The sequence below is a fragment of the Rhamphochromis sp. 'chilingali' genome (genome assembly GCF_963969265.1).
Source record: "Rhamphochromis sp. 'chilingali' genome assembly, chromosome: 10".
Lineage (NCBI taxonomy): Eukaryota > Metazoa > Chordata > Actinopteri > Cichliformes > Cichlidae > Rhamphochromis > Rhamphochromis sp. 'chilingali'.
The window spans coordinates 26,935,379-26,956,629 of NC_137937.1; the positions used below are offsets into that span (position 1 = coordinate 26,935,379).

Below are 21,251 nucleotides of genomic sequence, written 5' to 3' on the forward strand. Positions count from 1 at the left end.
GAAAATTAAAGGAAATCACAGAGCATGCAATATGTGACCTTTGAATTCCTGTCTGAGGAGTTCAGCATTATGATTTTGGGTGGAGGAAGGCCAAACAAAAGGGGTCAGCCTTGTCTTTGTGCAACCCTTTCTGCCAGTGCTTAGTCTGCAGCTCATGCTCATGCTGCATTAAACATTTCCAGTTGATTTTGCAAAACAACTATACACGAACTTCATCCTCTGTTGACTGCTATGCAGTTCGTTTCCGTGACAACAAACCACCTTCGATAAATGCACATGCCTAATATCGCTGCGATTTTGCTTACTCAAACCGTGACATAATTGTTCTTGGTAATACAATAGCCTTTGCAGGTGATTGTGAAAGTGTGCAGGTGTGAAAGTGTGTTCAGGTCTGCATGGGATCTGATGAAGAAGATGAATAAAGGCCAAAAAAAAACTGATGGGTGAGGGTGCTGCACAGCTTGGGGGCTTTCCACACGCCACTCAGCAAGGTCATGTGCGCTGGCACTGTGGTTGTAGGTTGCACACACACACACACAAAACAGAGGCCAACAAAGAGCTTACAACACGAGGGGGGGAAAACACATTTAAAATGCATGAACAAATAAATAGTAGCCATTTCATGAGTCACACATATGCAGTTTTCTTTGACGCAAGCAAAGACATATAAACGCAGCATGAGAGGACCTTGTGCAGAAGAAGACAGAACTAGAAAGACACAGCAAGAGATCTGACAAACATCTTGACCACATGACTCTAACCACTCTACTTCCTTTAGATGTTTCTCTACATTTTTGTCACACTGAAATACACACAGGCAAACACGTGCATTTTCAGCACTGTGAGAGAGGAGAGAGAGAACTTTTCCACTCTGCATGAGAAATATGTTGGGCTCCTTTAGACTTAATGCAAACAAAAAAAAAGAAAAAAGAAATAAAAATGATGTGACAAGCTGCCTGCTGCCATGAACTTTTTCTTGTTTTCACCATATCTCAGCTCAGCTGCTTCTGCTTTACAGTGTTCTTTTAGGTATTAAAAAGCAACCTTTTAAGCCTCAATAAAAAAAAAAAGACGATTAATTCAAGTATTTAAAATGGCATCATTTTACTATTAAACCTTTCCAGTCACAGAGTGAGCAGGCTATGAAAGGTAGCGCTGATTGTTTTCTTTGCAGGTACAACCTACAAGCTGCTCGTGAGGTTAACTTTTATTCAACCAGGAAATATAACTCGTGAGATTAAGAATCCCCCTGACAGGCTGCATATTTTACGCTGACAGGAGAAACAAGAGTTCCCGGTGAAAGCGAATTCCGTTATGCCGGAAAACTTATTGGAAGTAAAATCTTGACCTGCCATGAGATCTTTTACAACTTCTACTTGCCTACATCCTCCTCAAAGGAGTCAGTCCAGTGTCTGTGCTGCTTAGCTGGCTTCTTTTCTAATTGCAGATATTCACTCTGGGCTTTTTAAAAATGCTGCAAAACTATGTGGAGGAATAACTGCTATGCATTAGTAAAATGCATTGCACAAGTCAGATGGTAGACAAGTCTGTTAGACTCAAGCTGGACTTTCTAGATTGCAGCTTAATGGCTTCATGGTAATGGGTGACCTCTACCAAAGACCAAGGAATAGTGGGAAAAAATTACAGAAAATTATGTGGTTATTATTTGACAAGCATCCAAAGGCACAAATGTGTTTGGTTTTGTGGTTTTAGGAGGCATATTTTTGCCTTTTTTTCTTGAAACCTGTCTGAATAATTAGGCAAATTTCCTAATAGTTCCTGGCTATTTTTCTGCGCAGGTCTTACATAGTTATTTTTCTGGGTTTCCATTCATCCTCTCCTACGGATACTGTTAATGACAAAGTTATGGAAACACTGAAACATAACTCAGATGTTCACTGAAGGCTGTTCTGCACTGAATACATGAAAACGAGCTGCAGATGGAAACATCTGATCTGTGTGGACAGATGAGGCCATCACAATGCTCCTCAAATCAATATGCAAAACAAACACTAATGCAAAAGTTTGGTGAAGGAGTTCATATTGTTTGCCATGGCTTGTGGGCTTAAACTATTTCCCTGTTAATTATATCATCTTGTTGTAATTTAATGGCAGGCAGCTGGAGAATTAGTGCAGCCAGCTGTTTAACAAACCAACTCCTCATAACAGTGGATGGAAACATTCATCTGCATTGTTTTCAGGAGATTTTCTTAAAATGTTATTGAAAGTGCAACGCTCGAATGAAAACATAGCCGGTGCTCGTTCCATATAACTAAAGCTGAATGACAAATTAAAGGAGAAATGACCATAATAAAGTTATGGGCCGGAGATTCTTCTAGTCTAAAGTCTGATGGAGCGATGTTTGTAAGCTATTCCCTCATTTGGTGGTTTGGTGATGAAGGTGGAAGGCAGTGTCAGAATACAGGCCTAATCTCTCAAAGCGGACTACAAAGGTCATAGCACAATTGTCATGCACACAGTACTCAAACCATTCAGTGACTCTTTGGCCCTTTGAACGAGGGCTTTCTAGAAATATTTCAGAACAACTCTGTATTGATTTAGCCTTCCTTAAACTATGCCAGCATCTCCTCGCAAGGGTTCAGGATTCCCATTAATATGTAATCCATCTGTACAAGAAATATGAAATTAAAGCAAAGATGCTATTTGATTGTTAGTAGTCAGGAACTATTTGACTATTCTTCCACAAATAGCAGTAAAATGATGTGAAACGTGCTAATTTTGCTTGCAGCTGTGTACACTGCGCCTCGATTTCGTTAATTTTTTTCCCTTAAGGGCTTTTTGAGCTGTTTCTTTCTTCTGTTTGTACTAATCTCACTGCAGCACACTTGCTTTACCTGCCGCCTGGTAGGTAGTAACACATCCGTCCTCTATTTTGGTTGTTTAATATTGGTTTTCAAACAGCGTGTAAGTGCATTACTGCCACTTTCTGGCAGAAGAAACGCCTTACATCATCCAAAGCATTGGCAGAAGATGAAAAGTTGCTAATTTAAAATGAAAAATACTTGCATAAGCGATCCCATTTTTGTTTTCATAATTTAATGACTAATATATTTGAAAGTCATGGCCATCCCTGGAAACAGGATCAGCTGTTCCTTCCTGCTGTGAAGTGCGTGGGTAGACAGGTTCATATAAACACGTCAACTGAGATGGATCCGGTACATAAACTTAAAGAGTGTTTCCATCACAAATCTGTACATAATTCATATCACAGGACATCAATGCAGAGGAAAAAGAATTAAAGGTTAAAAAGTGCCTTTGTTTTTTCTGCCCATATCTAGATCGGTTGAGGCAAGTTGAAGAAGAGGAACATTTGCCAGTGATCTATTGTCTGTAGTCTAGAACCTATGAGAGGTTTTACTCCTTTGAAGCCTTGAGATATATCAACACCAAGTGCTTTTCTTGGAAATTTGTGGGCTTGTACTTGGCAAGATTTCTATGAGTCCTCATGTGCTCCTGACAGGAGTCATTACTGCCAGTTCTTACTGAACACTGGTTTTCTACTCAGTCTTAATCCCTCAAGCCTACTTTCATGCAAGACTGGTCTGTGAAGACTTTTTAATTAAGACGCAAAATCTAAAATTATATATTTAAAAAAAGACTCTGGACGGGGAATTGTCTGAAATCCAGCACCGGCAAATGGAGCTCTTATGTTTAACCACACAGAGAAAATGGCCTAATGAGACATTCTGGTAAAGAATGACTAACACTGACAGTAGCAAGCGCCCCGTGCTCACTTTTCACTTTCTAATCACCAGGCTATGTACTTGAAATCTTTCGTGCTTATTATGCTCACTAATTCATGCTCCTGCTGTATCACTTCATAGCACTGCCACTTCGGCTCCCACTGTGACAACATACAGAGGCAATTTTGTGACTAGTTTTGTCCAAGCACTTCACTGCACTTTCCCATGACTTTACTTTCAACACTAGTGAACTCAGCCATAATTCAGCACCTCACCTTGCCAGCAAACCTTTAAATCCAACTCTTTGAAACTCCACAAGAAACTGATTTCAATAAGCTCCACACAGGACTTCCAGGTGATGTCATATAATAACCGATCCACATAACTTGCTGAAGCTTCCAGCCTCTGTCAGCTGCTTTTAATGCATCTGATGTTAAGTCCAGGTGCTTTGTGAAATGTTTGTTTTTAGGTAGGGATAACCAGCAAGACTTCATTTGGTCAGCAAGAGCTGAAGTAGAAGTATTCAGCCCTTGTGCAGGCTTTAGCCTGTTGAATTATGTAGAGCTGTGCTTTGGGCGGATATTTTAACATTTACTTTCTTCCCGTTTGAATACAAATGATTAAAAAAATAAACATATGACTCAAATTCAACACGAAAATCAACTGACTCGCCTCTAAAGCAGTTTCAGTAATTAATGAAAGTTGAAAACTTCATGAAGTTGGATTTTGTTGGAGTGTTGGCTGCTGGCTTGGTACATGAACAATGGAAAACGGTTACACAAAACACAAAATGTAGTGTTAGAGACTGGCAAAGATCAAACAAGAAAGCCAGCAAAAAAATGGGACATCGAAAGTAAATACAACTGCAGCAAATCAATCAAAATAAAGAATCTTTGAATACTGCCAGAGGGAAAAAAGCAATAGAAATCCAGTTTTCCATCACAAATAACTTTTGGGCAGGCTACCTGGGTATTTTTTTCAACTCTACTTTATTTTATACATTTTTTTTTTAAATATTAACAGTTGGACATTTTAGCCTTTGTTTGACATGACAGTGCACGGATAAGTAGGGAGACAATGTGGGGAATGGCACCAATCGTTTAGCCAGCAATACAGATTCTAGCCTTTGGTTTAGAAGTCTCCAGTGCACTCAATTGAGCTATAGTGGCATCCTCCTTTTAGTAAAATAATTTCAAACTTGTGCACCCAATGTTTGTTTTTTAGAGCTGTTATTGATGCTGTCCAAGCAAAAAAATTTATAGATCGCATAAGGCAAGGCAAGGCAAGTTTATTTGTATAGCACAATTCAACAACAAGGTGATTCAAAGTGCTTTACAGAGACATTAGAAACAAGAACAAATAAAAAGCATGATTTAAAATTGATTAAAACAAGCAAATAAACTAACTAACTAATTAACAAACAAACAAACAAACAACAGTATATAAAATCAAAACAGATAAAATCAGAACAGTAGATAAAATCAGTAGTTAAATGTAAGTTTTGAAATTTAAGCTTAAAGTGTGGATTTGGTGCTTTATTCAAATGCAGCTGAGAACAGGTGAGTCTTCAACCTGGATTTAAATAAACTGAGTGTTTCAGCTGATCTGAGGCTTTCTGGGAGTTTGTTCCAGATATAAGGAGCATAAAAGCTGAATGCAGCTTCTCCGTGTCTGGTTCTGACTCTGGGAACTGATAAAAGACCGGATCCAGATGACCTGAGGGATCTGGATGGTTCATACTGGGTCAGGAGGTCATTGATGTATTTTGGTCCTAAACCATTCAGAGCTTTATAGGCCAGCATCAGAACTTTAAAGTCTATCCTCTGATGGACAGGCAGCCAGTGTAAGGACCTCAGAGCTGGACTGATGTGGTCCACTTTTTTGGTCTTAGTGAGGACTCGAGCAGCAGAGTTCTGAATGAGCTGTAGTTGTCTGACTGATTTTTTAGGTAGACCTGTAAAGATGCTGTTACAGTAATCAAGCCTACTAAAGATGAATGCATGGACTAGTTTTTCCAGGTCCTGTTGAGACATCAGATCTTTTATCCTTGATATATTCTTGAGGTGATAGTAAGCTGACTTTGTTATTGTCTTAATGTGTTTTTCTAAGTTTAGGTCTGCATCCATCACTACACCCAAATTTCTCGCCTGGTTTGTGGTTTTTAGATGTATAGATTGAAGTTCTCTGGTGACCTGTAATCGTTTTTCTTTGGCGCCAAAGACTATTACCTCAGTTTTGTTTTTGTTTAGCTGGAGAAAATTGTGGCACAACCAGTCATTGATTTCCTCAATGCATTTACCAAGAGCCTGTACAGGGCCTCGGTCTCCTGGTGACATTGTGATATATATTTGTGTGTCATCTGCATAGCTGTGATAGTTTATTTTGTTGTTGTTTATAATCTGTGCCAGTGGGAGCATGTAGATGTTAAACAGAAGGGGTCCCAAGATGGAACCTTGGGGAACTCCACATGTGATACTTGTCTGCTCAGATGTGAAGTTACCTATTGATACAAAGTATTTCCTGTTTTCTACGTATGTTTTGAACCAGTTTAGTACAGTTCCTGAAAGACCTGTCCAGTTCTCCAGTCGTTTGAGTAATATGTTGTGGTCAACTGTATCAAATGCTGCACTGAGATCCAGTAAAACTAGGACTGACATTTTTCCACTGTCTGTATTCAGACATATGTCATTAAACACTTTGGTCAGAGCGGTTTCAGTGCTGTGGTTCTGTCTAAAACCTGACTGGAAGGCATCGTAGCAATTATTCTGTTTTAAGAAGTAACTGAGCTGTTGAGAAACTGCTTTTTCAATGATCTTACTTAAAAACGGGAGATTTGAGATCGGCCTGTAGTTGTTCATTTGTGTCTTGTCAAGATTGTCCTTTTTCAGTATAGGTTTGATTACAGCAGTTTTTAGTGATTCTGGAAACACACCTGATAATAAAGAAAAGTTGACGATCTGTAACAGGTCTGACTCTAAAGTCTTTGAGACCTTTTTGAAAAAACTTGTTGGCAGGACATCTAAACAGCAGGAGGAGGAGTTCAGTTGACCTAAGATGTCCTCCAGGTCTTTGCTGTTAATAGGTTGAAACTGTTTCATGGTGTTTAAACAGTTTTTTGGTGGACACAGTACATATCCTGGATCTGCTGTTGATGTACCAATTGCTTGTCTAATTTTTTGGATTTTTTCAGTGAAGAATTTGGCAAAGTCATTGCAGGCCATGGTCGAATGAAGTTCAGCTGCCACTGACACAGGAGGGTTTGTTAGCCTGTCAACTGTAGAAAATAAGACCCGAGCATTATGGCTGTTTTTAGTGATGATGTCAGAGAAGTAGGACCTCCTTGCATTCCTCAGTTGTAAATTATAATTGTGAAGTTTCTCTTTATAAATGTCATAATGAACCTGGAGGTTTGTTTTTCTCCATCTGCGCTCAGCTTTCCTACACTCTCTTTTTTCATTTTTCACCAGTGTGGAGTTTCTCCATGGAGACTTTTTCCTTCCAGAGATAACCTTCACCTTAATGGGAGCAATAGTGTCCATTACATTTAACATGTTAGCATTGAAGCTATTGACGAGCTCATTGACTGACCCTCTGGGCAGGTCAGGTGTTAATGGGAAGACCTGGTTAAAAATTGCACTACTGTGTTCAGTTATACACCGTTTTGTGATCACTGTTGTTGATATATTTGTGTGGGCTGAGATTTTACTTTCAAAGAAAACACAGTAATGATCAGACAGGCCCACATCAGACACAGTAACCTTTGAAATGCTCAGGCCTTTGGAGATCAGTAGGTCAAGAGTGTGTCCTCTATTATGTGTGGCCTCTGTTACATGCTGAGTCAGCCCAAAGTTGCCCAGAGTGTTACTCAGGTCTTTAGTCCCTTTGTCCTGAGGGTTGTCCACATGAATGTTAAAATCCCCAGCAATAATTACACAGTCAAAATCAACACAGATCACAGACAGCAGTTCACTGAGGTCATTAAAAAAGTCTGTGCAGTATTTGGGAGGCCTGTAAACATTAAGAAACACAACTTTGGATGGGGATAAATCATTAAGAGCCCAAAAATTACCACGACATTCATGCCCATGATGTGGGTATATAAACCTTTGACCACAACTTCATGGCATTATTCACTTAGTAACCTGAGAATGTGTGGGTTTGCTGTCTTTCACACTCTCACCCGCACAAAGGCCAGCCATCAATCATCTACCCGAATGGTCACAGACAGAATGTAATGTAAGCCGAAAACTTATGACTATCTTTTTTCCCCCCACTTTGACTTTAAGCCATTTTAAAAATCCTGCTCTAATCTCTATATAACCCTCCAATCAAATCCACAGTAGCACCACATACAACTCTTATTAAAGAAAAGAAAGACATCAAAAAACTCATCCAGCAAAACAGTTTTTCCTTCACTTCACAGTCACTATGGGCGGCCATTACATTTCAAAACATTTATTATTCCAACCAACCACACATGCTCAAAGCCAACTGGCTAGATGTTTAAGGTCTTTGCAGAGCTCTAACTATCCTAATTTCTTTCTTTCAAAACATCCCTCAGATCCCTGTGGGCTGGATGAGATCAGATGATGTAAAATTAGAGGAAGCGAGGACGAGTTGAGGCATGTGAGAAGAACCTTTGTCCTCTTCAAACCTTGTTGCCTTTAACGTCACAAACACGAACATGAACGTTTAGTCTCGAGTCTGTTTCATCTGTCTCGATCCACCAAATGGATTCGTTACCTGAAAGTTTGCACCTAAATACATGTGGTAAGCGCACCTTTGGTGAATAGTCAAAAATGCAAGCGCACCCACACATATTACATGACTCAGTTACTTGAAGGCATCATTTGAAGATTTCATGAAACTCGATCCCTGGAAAGCAGAAAAGATACAACTTTGTGGGTGAGATATGAAGACAGTTCTGAGTAAGAAGGAAACTATTTCTGAAGAGAGACAATCTCTGCTGTTCTAAATACTGTTGTGAATGGTGACAGACTGATCATTGTGCTTCTCTTGGAAGAAAAGACATATTGCATTTCACTTTGCTAGGGTAATATTTCCATTATTGATTAATCTGCTATTTGATTTGAGAATCGACTGACTAAATGTTTGGCCAGACAATGGAAAAACATTATTGTTATACAATCAGCTGGGTATTGTCTTACAGGCAGTCTTTTTTTGCCCAAACTCCCAAACCCAAACTTATTCAGTTTACTAGAATACATAAAACCTAAAGATTTTTCTAGATCATGTAATCAATCTATTTCTTTACTGATGCGCTTAAGTCTGGTTTGCATTTTCTGAGAAAGCTGAAATCGACTTTGTTTCTAAATTAGTGTAAACAAGTAGTCATCCGATGTCATCCGCATACTAGAAACATAAAAAAAGGGTTTGTAGCAGAGAAATATTGTAGTTCCAGTAAAGCCTCAGCACTGTGCATGTGATCCTCACGAAGTAGGACATTATTTATGGAAAAACGCACTGATGTTGAGCCTTTGAAATGCCATTTGCAAAAGCTTGGAACAGCACAAATAAAATTTGATTCACTTTGATTGTGCCGGCTTAGCAGCAGAAACCACAGAGGCAAACTTTTAAAAATATGCATGTCTCAATGTGAGAAAACATGCATTTTTAAATGATTCGATATGGATAAAATGGGCAAAACTAGAGAAGACTTTTCACGAGGGAAAATTAACTTTGATAAATTCTGATATTTTTTTGATTTCAGCCTAACCGTCAGTCTGTCTTTCTCATGTCTCCTCCTGTTGTGTTTCCTGCGTCTCTCTCGCCTGGTTTCATTCTGTTTCTCGGACAGCTGACTGGGGCCCATGTGTTTAGGGCTTTAGTTGTGGTATGCAACGAGCCAAGCCAAATTAACGCTGCATGTTGCCATATGAGAGACTGAATTACAACAAGTAACACAGAACAGATGGACACCAGAGTCTCTTTGAAAACTATTTTCCACTGATGCTGCAAACTCCTCTCTTACTGTCAGTAAGAAAGTGCAGAGGGAAAAAAAGCAGTGAATGTTCACTCAAAGAAAACAGCATCTAATGCATATAAGAAAGCATTTGATTCTGTTGATCGTTGTGGAAAAAATCCATGTTTGACTCAGAAGATCCATTTTTGAAAGTTCTACTTCAGACTTTTTGCTGCAGCTTCATGATAAAGCATGACATATTAAATGGGAGGCAAAAAAGAAGCTTGTACGATACATGCTCACACACATAAAAGTATGTGTGCGAATATACAAACACACTAAGACAGCGAAGGACCTGCTCGAAAATCAACAATATACATCATGCATGCACGTGTACACACAAGCATGAAACAAGAGCATGTGGGAAAGATTAGAAGAGCTGGAACAAACACATGCGAAAGGACAAGCACGCACATATGCGCAGCTGAGATGAGATGGGATGAGATGAGAGGCGTATGATTAAGATGAAGTCTACAGGAGGTCTGAGGAAACATATCAGACTGTAGCAGTCTGTGGGAACTCTCTCTGGAAGACAGAGCCACGATTTTCCTGGCAAGACACAAACCTTGTCTGTAACCTTGACTACTGAACATCAGATAAAAGGAAAAGTAGGAATCGCTATTGAATAAACAGCCTTAGCGGTACAGAAACAATCAAAGCAAAGAAAAGCTAAACGAATTATGTCAAACATACACACAAAACCTCACAATAAAACACTTCATCACAATAAATAATTTAAATTAACTTGTAACATGAAGTTCCAGCGTTGAATACCGAGGCGAAATGAGAATTTGGAGACTGCTTCTCTTTTCAGCTGACATAACAATTTTCACTTCTGCAATATATCAAGAGTTACATTGTCTTAACTTTGTTTTTTTACACTATAGAAAATTTCACAGCTATGTGTACCCTCACAAATAAAAGACTTGACTTATTTCTATGGACCTAAGACAAGGCTAATAGGCTAACTGACTCTAAATTGGCAGCAGTGTAAAAATTGGACGTAGCCACTATGGTGTCATTTTAACTCTGCCTTTTCAAGCCACTCTGTTAGTAATTTGTTTGCACACCTAGGATTCCAAGTAGCCACGCCCCCTATTCCGGTCTCATGTTGGACGAGTCACACATAAAAATTCAACCCTATAGAGGTCTTTAGAAAGGGGGAAGCCATCCACAGAAACCAGAATTGTTATTTGTTCAAGGCAGTTAATAATCGATGGTTGGACATCTTGCTTTTTGGAGCATGCCTCAAGTGGCCATTTGAAGAACTGCAGTTCATCCAACTAACATTGCGGGGGTGCTGGAGTCTATCCCAGTACACACTGGGCAGGACTTGAGTGCACATTAGATGAGACATCAGTGACTCACATAGTTCACACAGACAGTGGTGGTTCAGCAAGCAGCAGCTTGCAAGCCTAAAAAATGAAAGCAATTATTCTATTGCTACTAATTTGACCAAAGCAAGCAAACTAAGCAGGAGAAAGCAGCAACAGAAAGTTGCGTTAAGTTCCTTAACTAGAATGCTATCGTAATTTTAGTGCACTGTTAGGTTAGAGGATGACAGGTTATAACATTTTCACAGTATGATAACCATCTGAAGAAGGAGATCAGATGCTGTGATATACTTTAAACATGAAACCAAGTTATTAATTTTGACAAGCTGCTGATGATGGAAGGATAAAGATATAGAGATATATTATCTCTCTTGTTGCCCTTTTTTTAAACACTAAAAATGCACATTCTATGTTACTCATCAATTTTAATATGAAACCCAGTAAAGTGTTTCAACTCTACTATAAATGTGTGCAATTTATGACCAATATTTGACATTATTTTTCTGTAGAATATTAAAACAGTATAATATATTCACTTTGCAATCACCGAGGAAACTCCCACAGCTGTACAGAGATATAAAATGATGTGATACAAAATGTTCTTTATTGTGTTGCCATCAGATAAACTGCATTCACAGATCAGTTCCTTAAAACTGCACTTCTGGGATCTCACTTTTCCTTGATTATACTCCATGCTGCAGACACGGACACGGATGGAGTACTCACGGTGTAATCGAGGCTTTAATCTTCCACACAGTACCTATGGCAGCTGCATGCTTAAAATCTATTTCAGGCCTAAATATGGGCTAACACTTCAGATTATGCAGAAGTGAAACTGCCCTCAGTTTTAAATATAATTATAGGACAAAACAGACATTTGTTAGGACTTGGCTGAAAAGTGACTGCATCTTTCCCAGAAGTAACCTAGCTGACTGTTGCCTTTAGCATGTTTTTGCTTTTAAAGTCAACCTACTAAAACAACAATACTCACAGACAACCTAATGTGTTGCATAAAATCTTACGGGGTATCATCTTACTGGTTTATTGCCTTTTCAGGCTAATACTAAGCAACTGACAACTGTGCTGTTGCCTGCTGCTTTCTCACGCAAACTCATTATCAGTTTCCATGCAGCTTGCGCCTTTGTGCTAAATGAGCTCACTGATATTACTTCTGTTTCTCACACATAAAGATATAAATAAAAATGCATGCGTACTTTGCTCAAGGATTATTATGTTCTGTGCAGCTAAGATATGTGTGATGTGTGCAGGCGTGCATGCTCACACACTGACACATTGCCTACAGATGTGAAAAACCCCAATTTTCATTCAGAATAGGGAAACTGTACTAATAGCAACCTCAACGCATTCCAGCTTGGTGTGTTTAAATAACTGTTACGGCAATTAATGCACAAGTTTTTCATGTGTACATTAAATGTGAGAATGCTAGTCCACAGCTCTCCTTCCTTTTAAGGTCATTCTCAGGCCCTTATCTATCTGCCTTCCAAGATCACACATGCACACACACACACACACGCACGCACGCACACACACACATTAAGAGAGAGCGTATTCAGAGCACCAGTGCATTAAAGCAAAATTGCAAACAGCCAGGCAAATCCTGCCAATGTCTTCCCATTCTAAATAAACACGCAAGCACGTGCACACATGCACGACTTTGGCTCTGAAATCAACTGAATTACCTCACACACATGGTTAGGGCTGTAAGCGGCTGAGGACTCGAGGGCTGCTAAATATAAAACTCTACAGACACACATACGCCTTCAGACACATGCACATGCATGCAATGTCTCTCTCATGGACCTTTATGTGTGTCTGAATGCACACTTGCACACACCCTAAAGAGACTAAACTCTGCTTACTGGGCCCTGCCACCTTATAGATGGCAGGGCCCAGGACAGCATTCGACCTGCTCTGATCACTGGTTTAGGGGCTAAGTGTGCAACTACATGCAGCCTCACAGCTGGCCCCATCTGGAAATATTGCAGGGTTTAATGCCATGAGGCCTTGTGGGGGGAGCTAAGCATGCGAGGAGAGAGAGAAAAAGAGAAAGAGAAAAAGAAAGAAAGAAATACATCCTGCTGTGCTGCGAAGAGCTTACAGCAACAACTGATGTCATGTTTCCAAGTTACAATTGCCACTTGGCATTAACAAGTGTTAATTAAGAAGTAATACACCAGTCAGGCATTGCATTTAAACCACTGACAACTTTAGTGAATAAAACTAATCATCTTAGTCCTATCATCCATCACCACCCACCTACACATCGTGGCAGACCAACACCCCTGGAAATACACTGTACAATACAGAAGGGATAATACTGGCAACTTATTTACTGGTTGATAAAATGGGAAGAAATACTACTACTAATAAATAATAATAGTTGACTAATCCAAAAGTCAGAAAGCTTGTTGACATGTGTCACTTTCACGCACATTATCAGATTAGTTTGCTATGTGAGGCACTAATGTTTGCAGTGCTAGCAGCAGCCTTCTTCTTTCTTTACTTGCAGGTTAACATGAACATGCATGTGCTGAACATGGCTACCTACTACTCCTCTTCAGTGGTTATATGCCAGTTTACTCTGTTGCAGCCAACATATGGATCGCATACAGTTCAAAGTACTGCTGGTTTGAGGGTTGTTATCCATCTAAGTTTCCACCTTGCTTGTTTACATCTACCTGCCACTTGCTGCAGCTACAGTTCGGTTAGTGATGTCATAGACCTAACAGTTAATCTGAACTGTACTTTGATAAAACGTAAATAATTTTTGAAGCTATATAAGCATTATTTTTAATTATTTACTAAAACTCTCTACTATATTCAAACCAAAACTGTTCAGACCCCAGACTCCAATCTGACCAACCATCTGTGGGATTATTGTGAACAAGCTCAATCCAACCCTGCAGGTATCAGGTCATTGCACAACCCTGACAGGGTCAGAGCTGTTTTACTGGCATTTGGGTAAGTTAACTAATGTTAGATCGTCGGCTTTAATGTCATGGTTGCTTCGTGTAAGGAGAAAAGTTGTGACTGGCTGCAGAAAACCCCAAGCAAACAGGAAACAGTGTGGGAGGTGTATCTACTCACCAAGGATTAAAAGAAGACATGAATGTTGCAGATTTGTTGATGTAATCGAGTGAAAATGTCACAGCGAGAAAATATTGAGCTATATTTCTGAGCTATAGAAATGCCCTGTATATGTTTGTATATTAATAAAGGGATAAGTAACAATAGTCAATGAAGTACGGACTGATTAAATCTATCTCATATGACTAGCAACTTAATTTCCACTTCTTTAACTAGGTTAAAGGGTAAACCAGTTAGGATAATCTTTAAAGGGTACCAGTGTGAAACAAATCATCTATGAACTGTGATGACCCTATTGTGCATGGAAAGCATGAGTGAACCTGAAGCTCATGCCCTCCTTTAAACTAAGCTGTGAGTATATGACTAATATCTTTTCAGTTTGTGTTTTCAGTTTGGTTAACAAAAAAGCTTTGTGTTTATCATCAAAACACTCCCTCTAGATGCCACTGAATCACCAGAAGTAAAGGTGAAATGCAAACCGCCAGTAAGACAAGACGTTTTTTTTTTGAGGCAAAGCTAAATGTCATCACAGTTTTCGTCTTGTTTTGTCATGTGGCAAACTATTCACTAAAAGGAGCTTCTTAGAGGCAGTAAAAATACCATTTATGCAAACAAAAACAAACACAGGCAGAGAAAAGAGATGATTTGAAGGAGGGGGGGAAACCCCTGCAACTAAACAGCTGGAAACAGGAAATGACTTTGTGCCTTAATGTGTGTGCGCTTGTTTTTGTGTGTGCGTTAACTTAAGAGTATGTGACACTGCTTGGCAAACTTTACCCAGCCCTTTAAAGGCAAATGTGGGTTTCCATCCTATTGACACAAACAGATCTAGTGACCTACCATGCATAGATATGAAACACAAGATGACAAACCTGTCAGCTGTAACATGTCACAGTGTGAGCAGTTCTGAGAAGAGGTTATTTAAAAAAAAACAAAAAAACAACACATGCACATCTGCAAAAGCGGCAGACACAATCCAGTGAAACTCTGCAAAGCTCTCCTGTACTGAGAACAGCAGCAACAGAAAACGATCAGTGGTTTTCATGAACATCTGCTTGTTGCAATCAAACTAAGCATCAAGAAGATAAATCGTGATGTGTGTAGATCAGTAGACAATATTTTGAATTGACTTCTTCAACATTTCTGAAAATACATTTTTTGTTTTCTTTCTTTCTCGCTCAAATCTATAAAGTACTGAGGATGCACTTGTAGTGCATGACTAGTCTCTTTCCATACACAGTTAACAAAAGCTGCAGACTAGCATAGCTAAATTCTATTTGTTTGAATATAGGAGGATATGAGGTGACAGGAGGGGTTACACCGTGACTTTTCAGGCAAAAAAACTCTAGTCTGGTGTTCCAAGAAAGAAAGTAAATGATTTGCAATCTCCTTTAATTTGCAACATCATGGCATAATTTTATATATTTATATATTTTGCCTGACAAGCTAAACAGTATTTCTGTAACCTCTTGACTTAAACACTCCTCACACACTTTGATGACTTTTATGTCCAATAGAGACCAAAAGAAAACTATAAAAAGTGCGCAACTAAAGAATTATTTTACTAACAACTCATACTCTTTTGTCTTTTCCAAATTATAATAAAGGCAGATAAAGATATTCATACTAGCCTGACTAAATAAACTTGAAAAAATTGAGAATAGTGCCATCGGTACCATTCTTACACTTCATGCATGCAACTAGAGGCAAGCAATCAGGCCAGAAGATCATGCAAGGGTTTTACAATTCATGATATAAATGATACTTCTTTCGCATATTTAGTTTAACTCGTGATCACATGAGTAGTTGTGTACACGTGAGATGGGGCTAGGCCGGGGCTAGCTGGTTACCAGTAGTGGAGCTTTCAAAATAAAATACTTACACATAGCAGCATTAATGATTTAATCTGTATGATTTCTCTGCAATGTGGCAGATAAAGAAAGACCACGGTAAACGATTGTGAGATCAGCTAAACCTACATGAAACACCAGTCCACTGATAAGGATGTCAAGACAAATCTTTCTCTATCTTTCTCTTTGTAAGCAAAAGTCATGAAGCTGTTTCAGATAGAAACCCCAGGAGTCAAATTTTGTACAGAAAGCTATTTAAAAATAAAAATGAATACTTTTCACCTGCTGTGAACTGTTTTCAAAGAAATGCCCACATATTATCATGTGAAACCACAGCTGAGCTGTTAGAGTTTAGTGAATCGCGTGTACGATGAATATAAAGTGTGCCAAAGCTTGTGTTTTTACCTTTGGAGGATCATAGAGCTCTAACTGGTAACTTTCCCCTGCTCCTCTTCCTCCTTGAATGTCTCTGATCCTCCTGACCAGCAGGTGGCAACGCTGCCAGCGGGGCTGTGAGTCTGAAACAGTTTCGTCCACCAGAAAGTACCTCAACTGGCCCTCTTTACAGCAGCCGCTCGCCTCGGATCGCCTCTGCCTTTTACTACGAAACCTATTGAAAGGAGCCATGATCAGCTCCTTCATTCCAGGACGGTGTGAAGCAGCTGTGGGTGTGGCTTCGGAGGAGTGGGAAGAAGAGGATGACACCTCTTCGCTGATGGAGGAAACTGCACCCACTCTGTCACCATTATTTGGAAGATTACTGTTGGTGGTGGTGGGGTTCCTAGGGGTAAGGTCCCGGGATGAGCGTGGACTGGCTTGGGGTGATTTCTTTAAAAGCTTATTTACAGACTTCCGGATTTGGCTGAAAGAGAAATGTGTGACTTCTGAGTTTTCAGGGTTCGAGGTTAAAGAGTCAGAAGAGTACCGTTCAGATACCTGGCGATGATCTGTGCCAGAGATCTCCTCGTTGCTATGGCTATGAATCACCAGTGTCCCGCTGACAATTGTGCGAGATCCTGAAAAGGAGTTTCCCGCAGCGCATCTCAGTGGCAGCTCCTGCTCCCGGCTCAACACCACCGGCTCCACTTTCGGTGACGCAGTCAGTGGAGCAGCTCCTCCATTTGGTCTGCCAGTCTCCCGATAGTCCTGCACCCGAGGCAAAGTCCGCACTCGAGTGATTACAGGCTGAGGACGAAGGACCACTGGAGACGATGAGGGAGCGCTACCGGAGGCGGCAGAGCTTGTGTTCTGACCCAGTGGCGTGCCGTCTTTGTCGACCTCGCAGCAGAAGTGTTGCTGGAAGAGGTCAGTAAATTGCTTTGAAAAGGTCTCTGGTGGAAGCACATCATGGTGTGGTCGCTCTCTTGCAAAACTCCGGTAGTGCCGGGCCAGCTCCTGGGCTGCGGCGATGGCATGCAGCTCGCAGAATTCCGTCCAGCCTTTTTGGGCAACTGCCACACCTTGGCCTGCTGCTGTTGTGGTGTTGGCTGGATGGATAGTGTTACCATTCATTGCAGTAACCAGAGTGGATGAGAATCACTGCGGAACAGAAAAAGAAGGCGGGTAAGAGAAATGAATGGATGAAGCATGGAAGAAAAGAACGAAAAAAGCCAGAGGAGCAAATAACGAGAGCAAAATATAGGAATGCAATTAGATCAGGATAATGTGGAGGGTTGTGCAAGACATGCAGCACTAAACATGGGAAATGGCACAACAGTTACAGCACATTTTGAATTGCTTCAAAGTTTAAAAACAGTTCAAACACTAAGAAAGAACATTCAAAACTCTGATTTCATCTGAGCTTGATCTGTAACCGCACAAATTGGATTACATGGGCCTGCAAAAAATCTCTGGCAATCAACCAGAGTATCCTAGAGTATCTCAACACAGGGCCACGGTTCACTCAAAGGACAATCGGTTACCATTCAGTTAATGGGAGAAAACGCAGCGAGTGTACACATTTTAAGTAAATTTCAGGAAATTGTTTCCTACAGCAGAGGCGAGCAGAGAGAAAGGAGAAACTGCGTTCTAACCTCCACTGATATGGATGATGGCAACTCAAGTATTTTATGAATGGAAACAGTAATTAGTCAGTCAGACAGAAGGTGAATGAGGCCCTGACTGAGGAAGTACAGTTAGAAAATCTCTCAATCAGCCACGCTGCCTGTATTTTCATCCGTGTGTTTGTGTACTTACACGTGACCTATTTTAATGGTCCTTCCGTTTTTTCCCCCCCAGTGTATCACTCACGTTTTAAAACACGATACACAAACAACATGATTATTCATTAACTTAACAAACATCATAAGTGTAGTGAAAACAAAAGTATTTATTTATTTATTTATTATACTTAAAGGGGATTTCTTTAAGTACAATTAACACGAAAAATAAATAAATCAGTGGCGTTGGTGGAGAGGGACAGGCTCATCCGGTAGAGAGCGAGGCGCATATTAATGAGCGTTTTTGACCCTATAACCTGTCTCGCAAGGGTAACCACTTCTGCCGGCTAGCCTCCACCACAACATCTGCAGGTGTGGGTGGGGGGGGCAACAAGGGGCCCAGGCAGAAGCTGACTTAATAGACAGAAAGTCGTAGCAGTCAACCAAAGGGCATTTCAGTCATATGCTGCCGAAACCAGGTTTAGTGAGAGACTCTCAAAGATATGGAGAGAAAAACAGCTGCAGACAACATCTAATAAACCTCCTGAAAGATTTTAAAAGTTTTTAGCTTCTGTTGGACAGCTCTTGTTGACCAAAGCCGCGCTTTTCATAATCTTTGCTCAAACTGAAGTAAACACCGACTGAGTTTGGACTTAATGAATGTGGCAAAATCTTAAAATTTTAAACTGATTAATCATCCAACCTTAAACATTCACACACGCAACCTCATTTTATGAGTGAGACAGTAAAGATGTGACATGTGGTAATATACTGCACTGAACTTGATGTGTTCGGGTTGCCTTGGAAGGCTTGGCCTCCTACAGTGGGGCTCTGCTACTTTTTTTTGCGTGCACTGTTTCACTTCCTTGCTTCTGTTAATGCACAGTGCTTCAGTGTTTGCTGATTAGTCTAATCCCACAGGGCTTTCTCTGTTTAAACTTGTGGCTTTTCTTATAATAATCACTAAATTGAAACTATCAAAAGCCATCTACCATTTTACTCATCAGGGCCCACAACTACATTATCAACTGTAGGTACTGCATCATTTGGTGCACGAAGAAGTTAACACGCAGCTTCTCTGTACAGTGCACACGTGTTTCAACCTGTCCACCACCGTTAAAAAACTAGTACTGTTGTAATTTAAAAGAACTCCGTGGTTAACAGCTTTAACCACACAGTTCATCAGAATAAAGGAAGGATGTATTCCTAAGTATTCAACAAGCCCTTCTCTTTTCTTTCTTTTTAAATGCCCATTTGCTGTGTGTGTGTGTGTGTGTGTGTGTGTGTGTGTGTGTGTTTATCCCTTTTTGACCTTGAGTATACTAAACAAATAGGCATAGGGGATCAGGGAGAACACATTTTTGGGCATGTAGCATAAGGATGACATAAAAGTGTGTTGACTTGGAAGTGAGTAGCCCAGGCATGACTGGTAGCTGGAATAACTGGACACGACTTCTGTTCAGATATAGCAAGATTCAAGTGACGTTTAGAGACAGCCAATGACGGCAATGAAAGAGTCCCATTTTTGGTAGAATAAAGAAGCAGATTTGGGTCTTCTGGAAATGAAAGAAGACAAATATGACTGGACATTTAGAGTCTTTTTAGTCCTAAAACGCTGACATATTAAATTCTGAAGCAGACAGGAAGAGCCATAGATAGGATATTTAAAAAAAAAAAGGATGTAGCTACTGTGATATCAGCTGTGTGGACTTTTGGAGCACCCATTTTGGTACTTTGTGCGTGTTCATCTTAAGTTTTTGTTTCGATCCAGACGTGGCCATATTGGAACAAGAAGGCAGAGCTGTGGCATTATCACCTGGTGCTGGTGCAAGCTTACTTAGCAAGGTGTTAACTAAAACAGAATGTTTCCTGACTCCATCGAATGGACAGAAGACGCCCACAATGATGCCGAACTTTAAGTCTTAATACGATTTAGCCAGGAAACAGGAAAAAAGAAACTTCTGAAGGGGGGAAAACATCTGTAGAGACCATAACTGATTTTTGTGCTAAACTGTCAAAATGTTTCATTTCTGCACTAACTAAATGTGGGCATTTTACCACGAGAGTCTATGGTGACTGATTCACTTTTGGCACCTACTTCAAATAGCCATTAGTTGCCATCTGCAGTTCTTGGCACTTCTACATTGGCTTAATTTTATAACTGGAAGTTTGTGCTTGGATATAAGACACTCAAACCCACCACTGGAAGAAATACAGTCACATACACAGACATACATACAGAGGTGAATTTAAGCTTCATCTTAAAACTGCCACTTTGCATGTGTAAACACTGCAGACACATGGTGTAACTAACAGACTGTAACTAGCATACAACAACTAGTCAGATTTCTTCTTATGTGCTGCACAGTAAAGCGGTGAACACAGGTAGAATATTCACCATAACACAAACCAAAAGCAACACCTCAAGGTGCCTTTAGCAAAGAAGTCAACATGCATTATATATAAGCTGCTTCTTTTTCTGCCCTGCATGTCTTTCCATAATAAAGTGTTGAGCAACAGATGAACAGTTAGACTATAAGACGTAAACTGCAGTATCATTAACAGGAGTTTAACCTTCTAACTTCAACATGTGCCTACAGTACATACCATCTTCCTCCAGTGCTGCAGAGAAGAGTCTAATCGGCATACAGGAAGTGTGAGAGTGCTTTTGCATATGGGTGCGTGTGGGCTGTTGTGTCTCTGTGTCTGGTGGGGGGGGTTGTCACAGACTGTGGTCCAACAGATCACAGACAACCACAAGAAACAGGGGGTGGGGGGATGGGGGGGGGGGTCGCGCTGTGGTCGGGCCAAAACATGGAGCAACGCGTCTTGTTATCTAATTTCTCTCTGTGTCCTGAGCGACAACCTTCTGAGATGAAGACTTGTAAAAGTCGTGAGATCACATCTTAAAATAAGCGTGCCGTTTTTTCATTAGCACCATCAAACATATCAAGGGGACACGTACGTCAATGAGGCAGTGAAAAGTTGGCATCGTGAAATATTGCGTCACTAAAGTTCCTGGATGTGTCCTGTCACAACAACTAATCCCCTTCCTGTACTTTTTCAGAGCATGCTCAGTGCATGCCTCACTTTGCCCCTTCAGCTGGCCTCCC

General features: G+C 40.3%; 1 protein-coding gene across 2 annotated transcripts in view; it reads right to left on the minus strand.

Annotated features, from left to right (window-relative positions):
- sh2b3 (SH2B adaptor protein 3) overlaps window positions 1-21,251 on the minus strand; it is a 75,591-nt gene that overhangs the window by 35,848 nt on the left and 18,492 nt on the right. For both annotated transcript variants that reach the window (XM_080894226.1, XM_080894227.1), the window contains exon 2: window positions 16,385-17,518. In XM_080894226.1, the coding sequence (XP_080750352.1) occupies window positions 16,385-17,491 (1,107 nt within the window). In that variant the 5' untranslated portion in view covers window positions 17,492-17,518. The remainder of the gene's footprint in view (window positions 1-16,384; window positions 17,519-21,251) is intronic.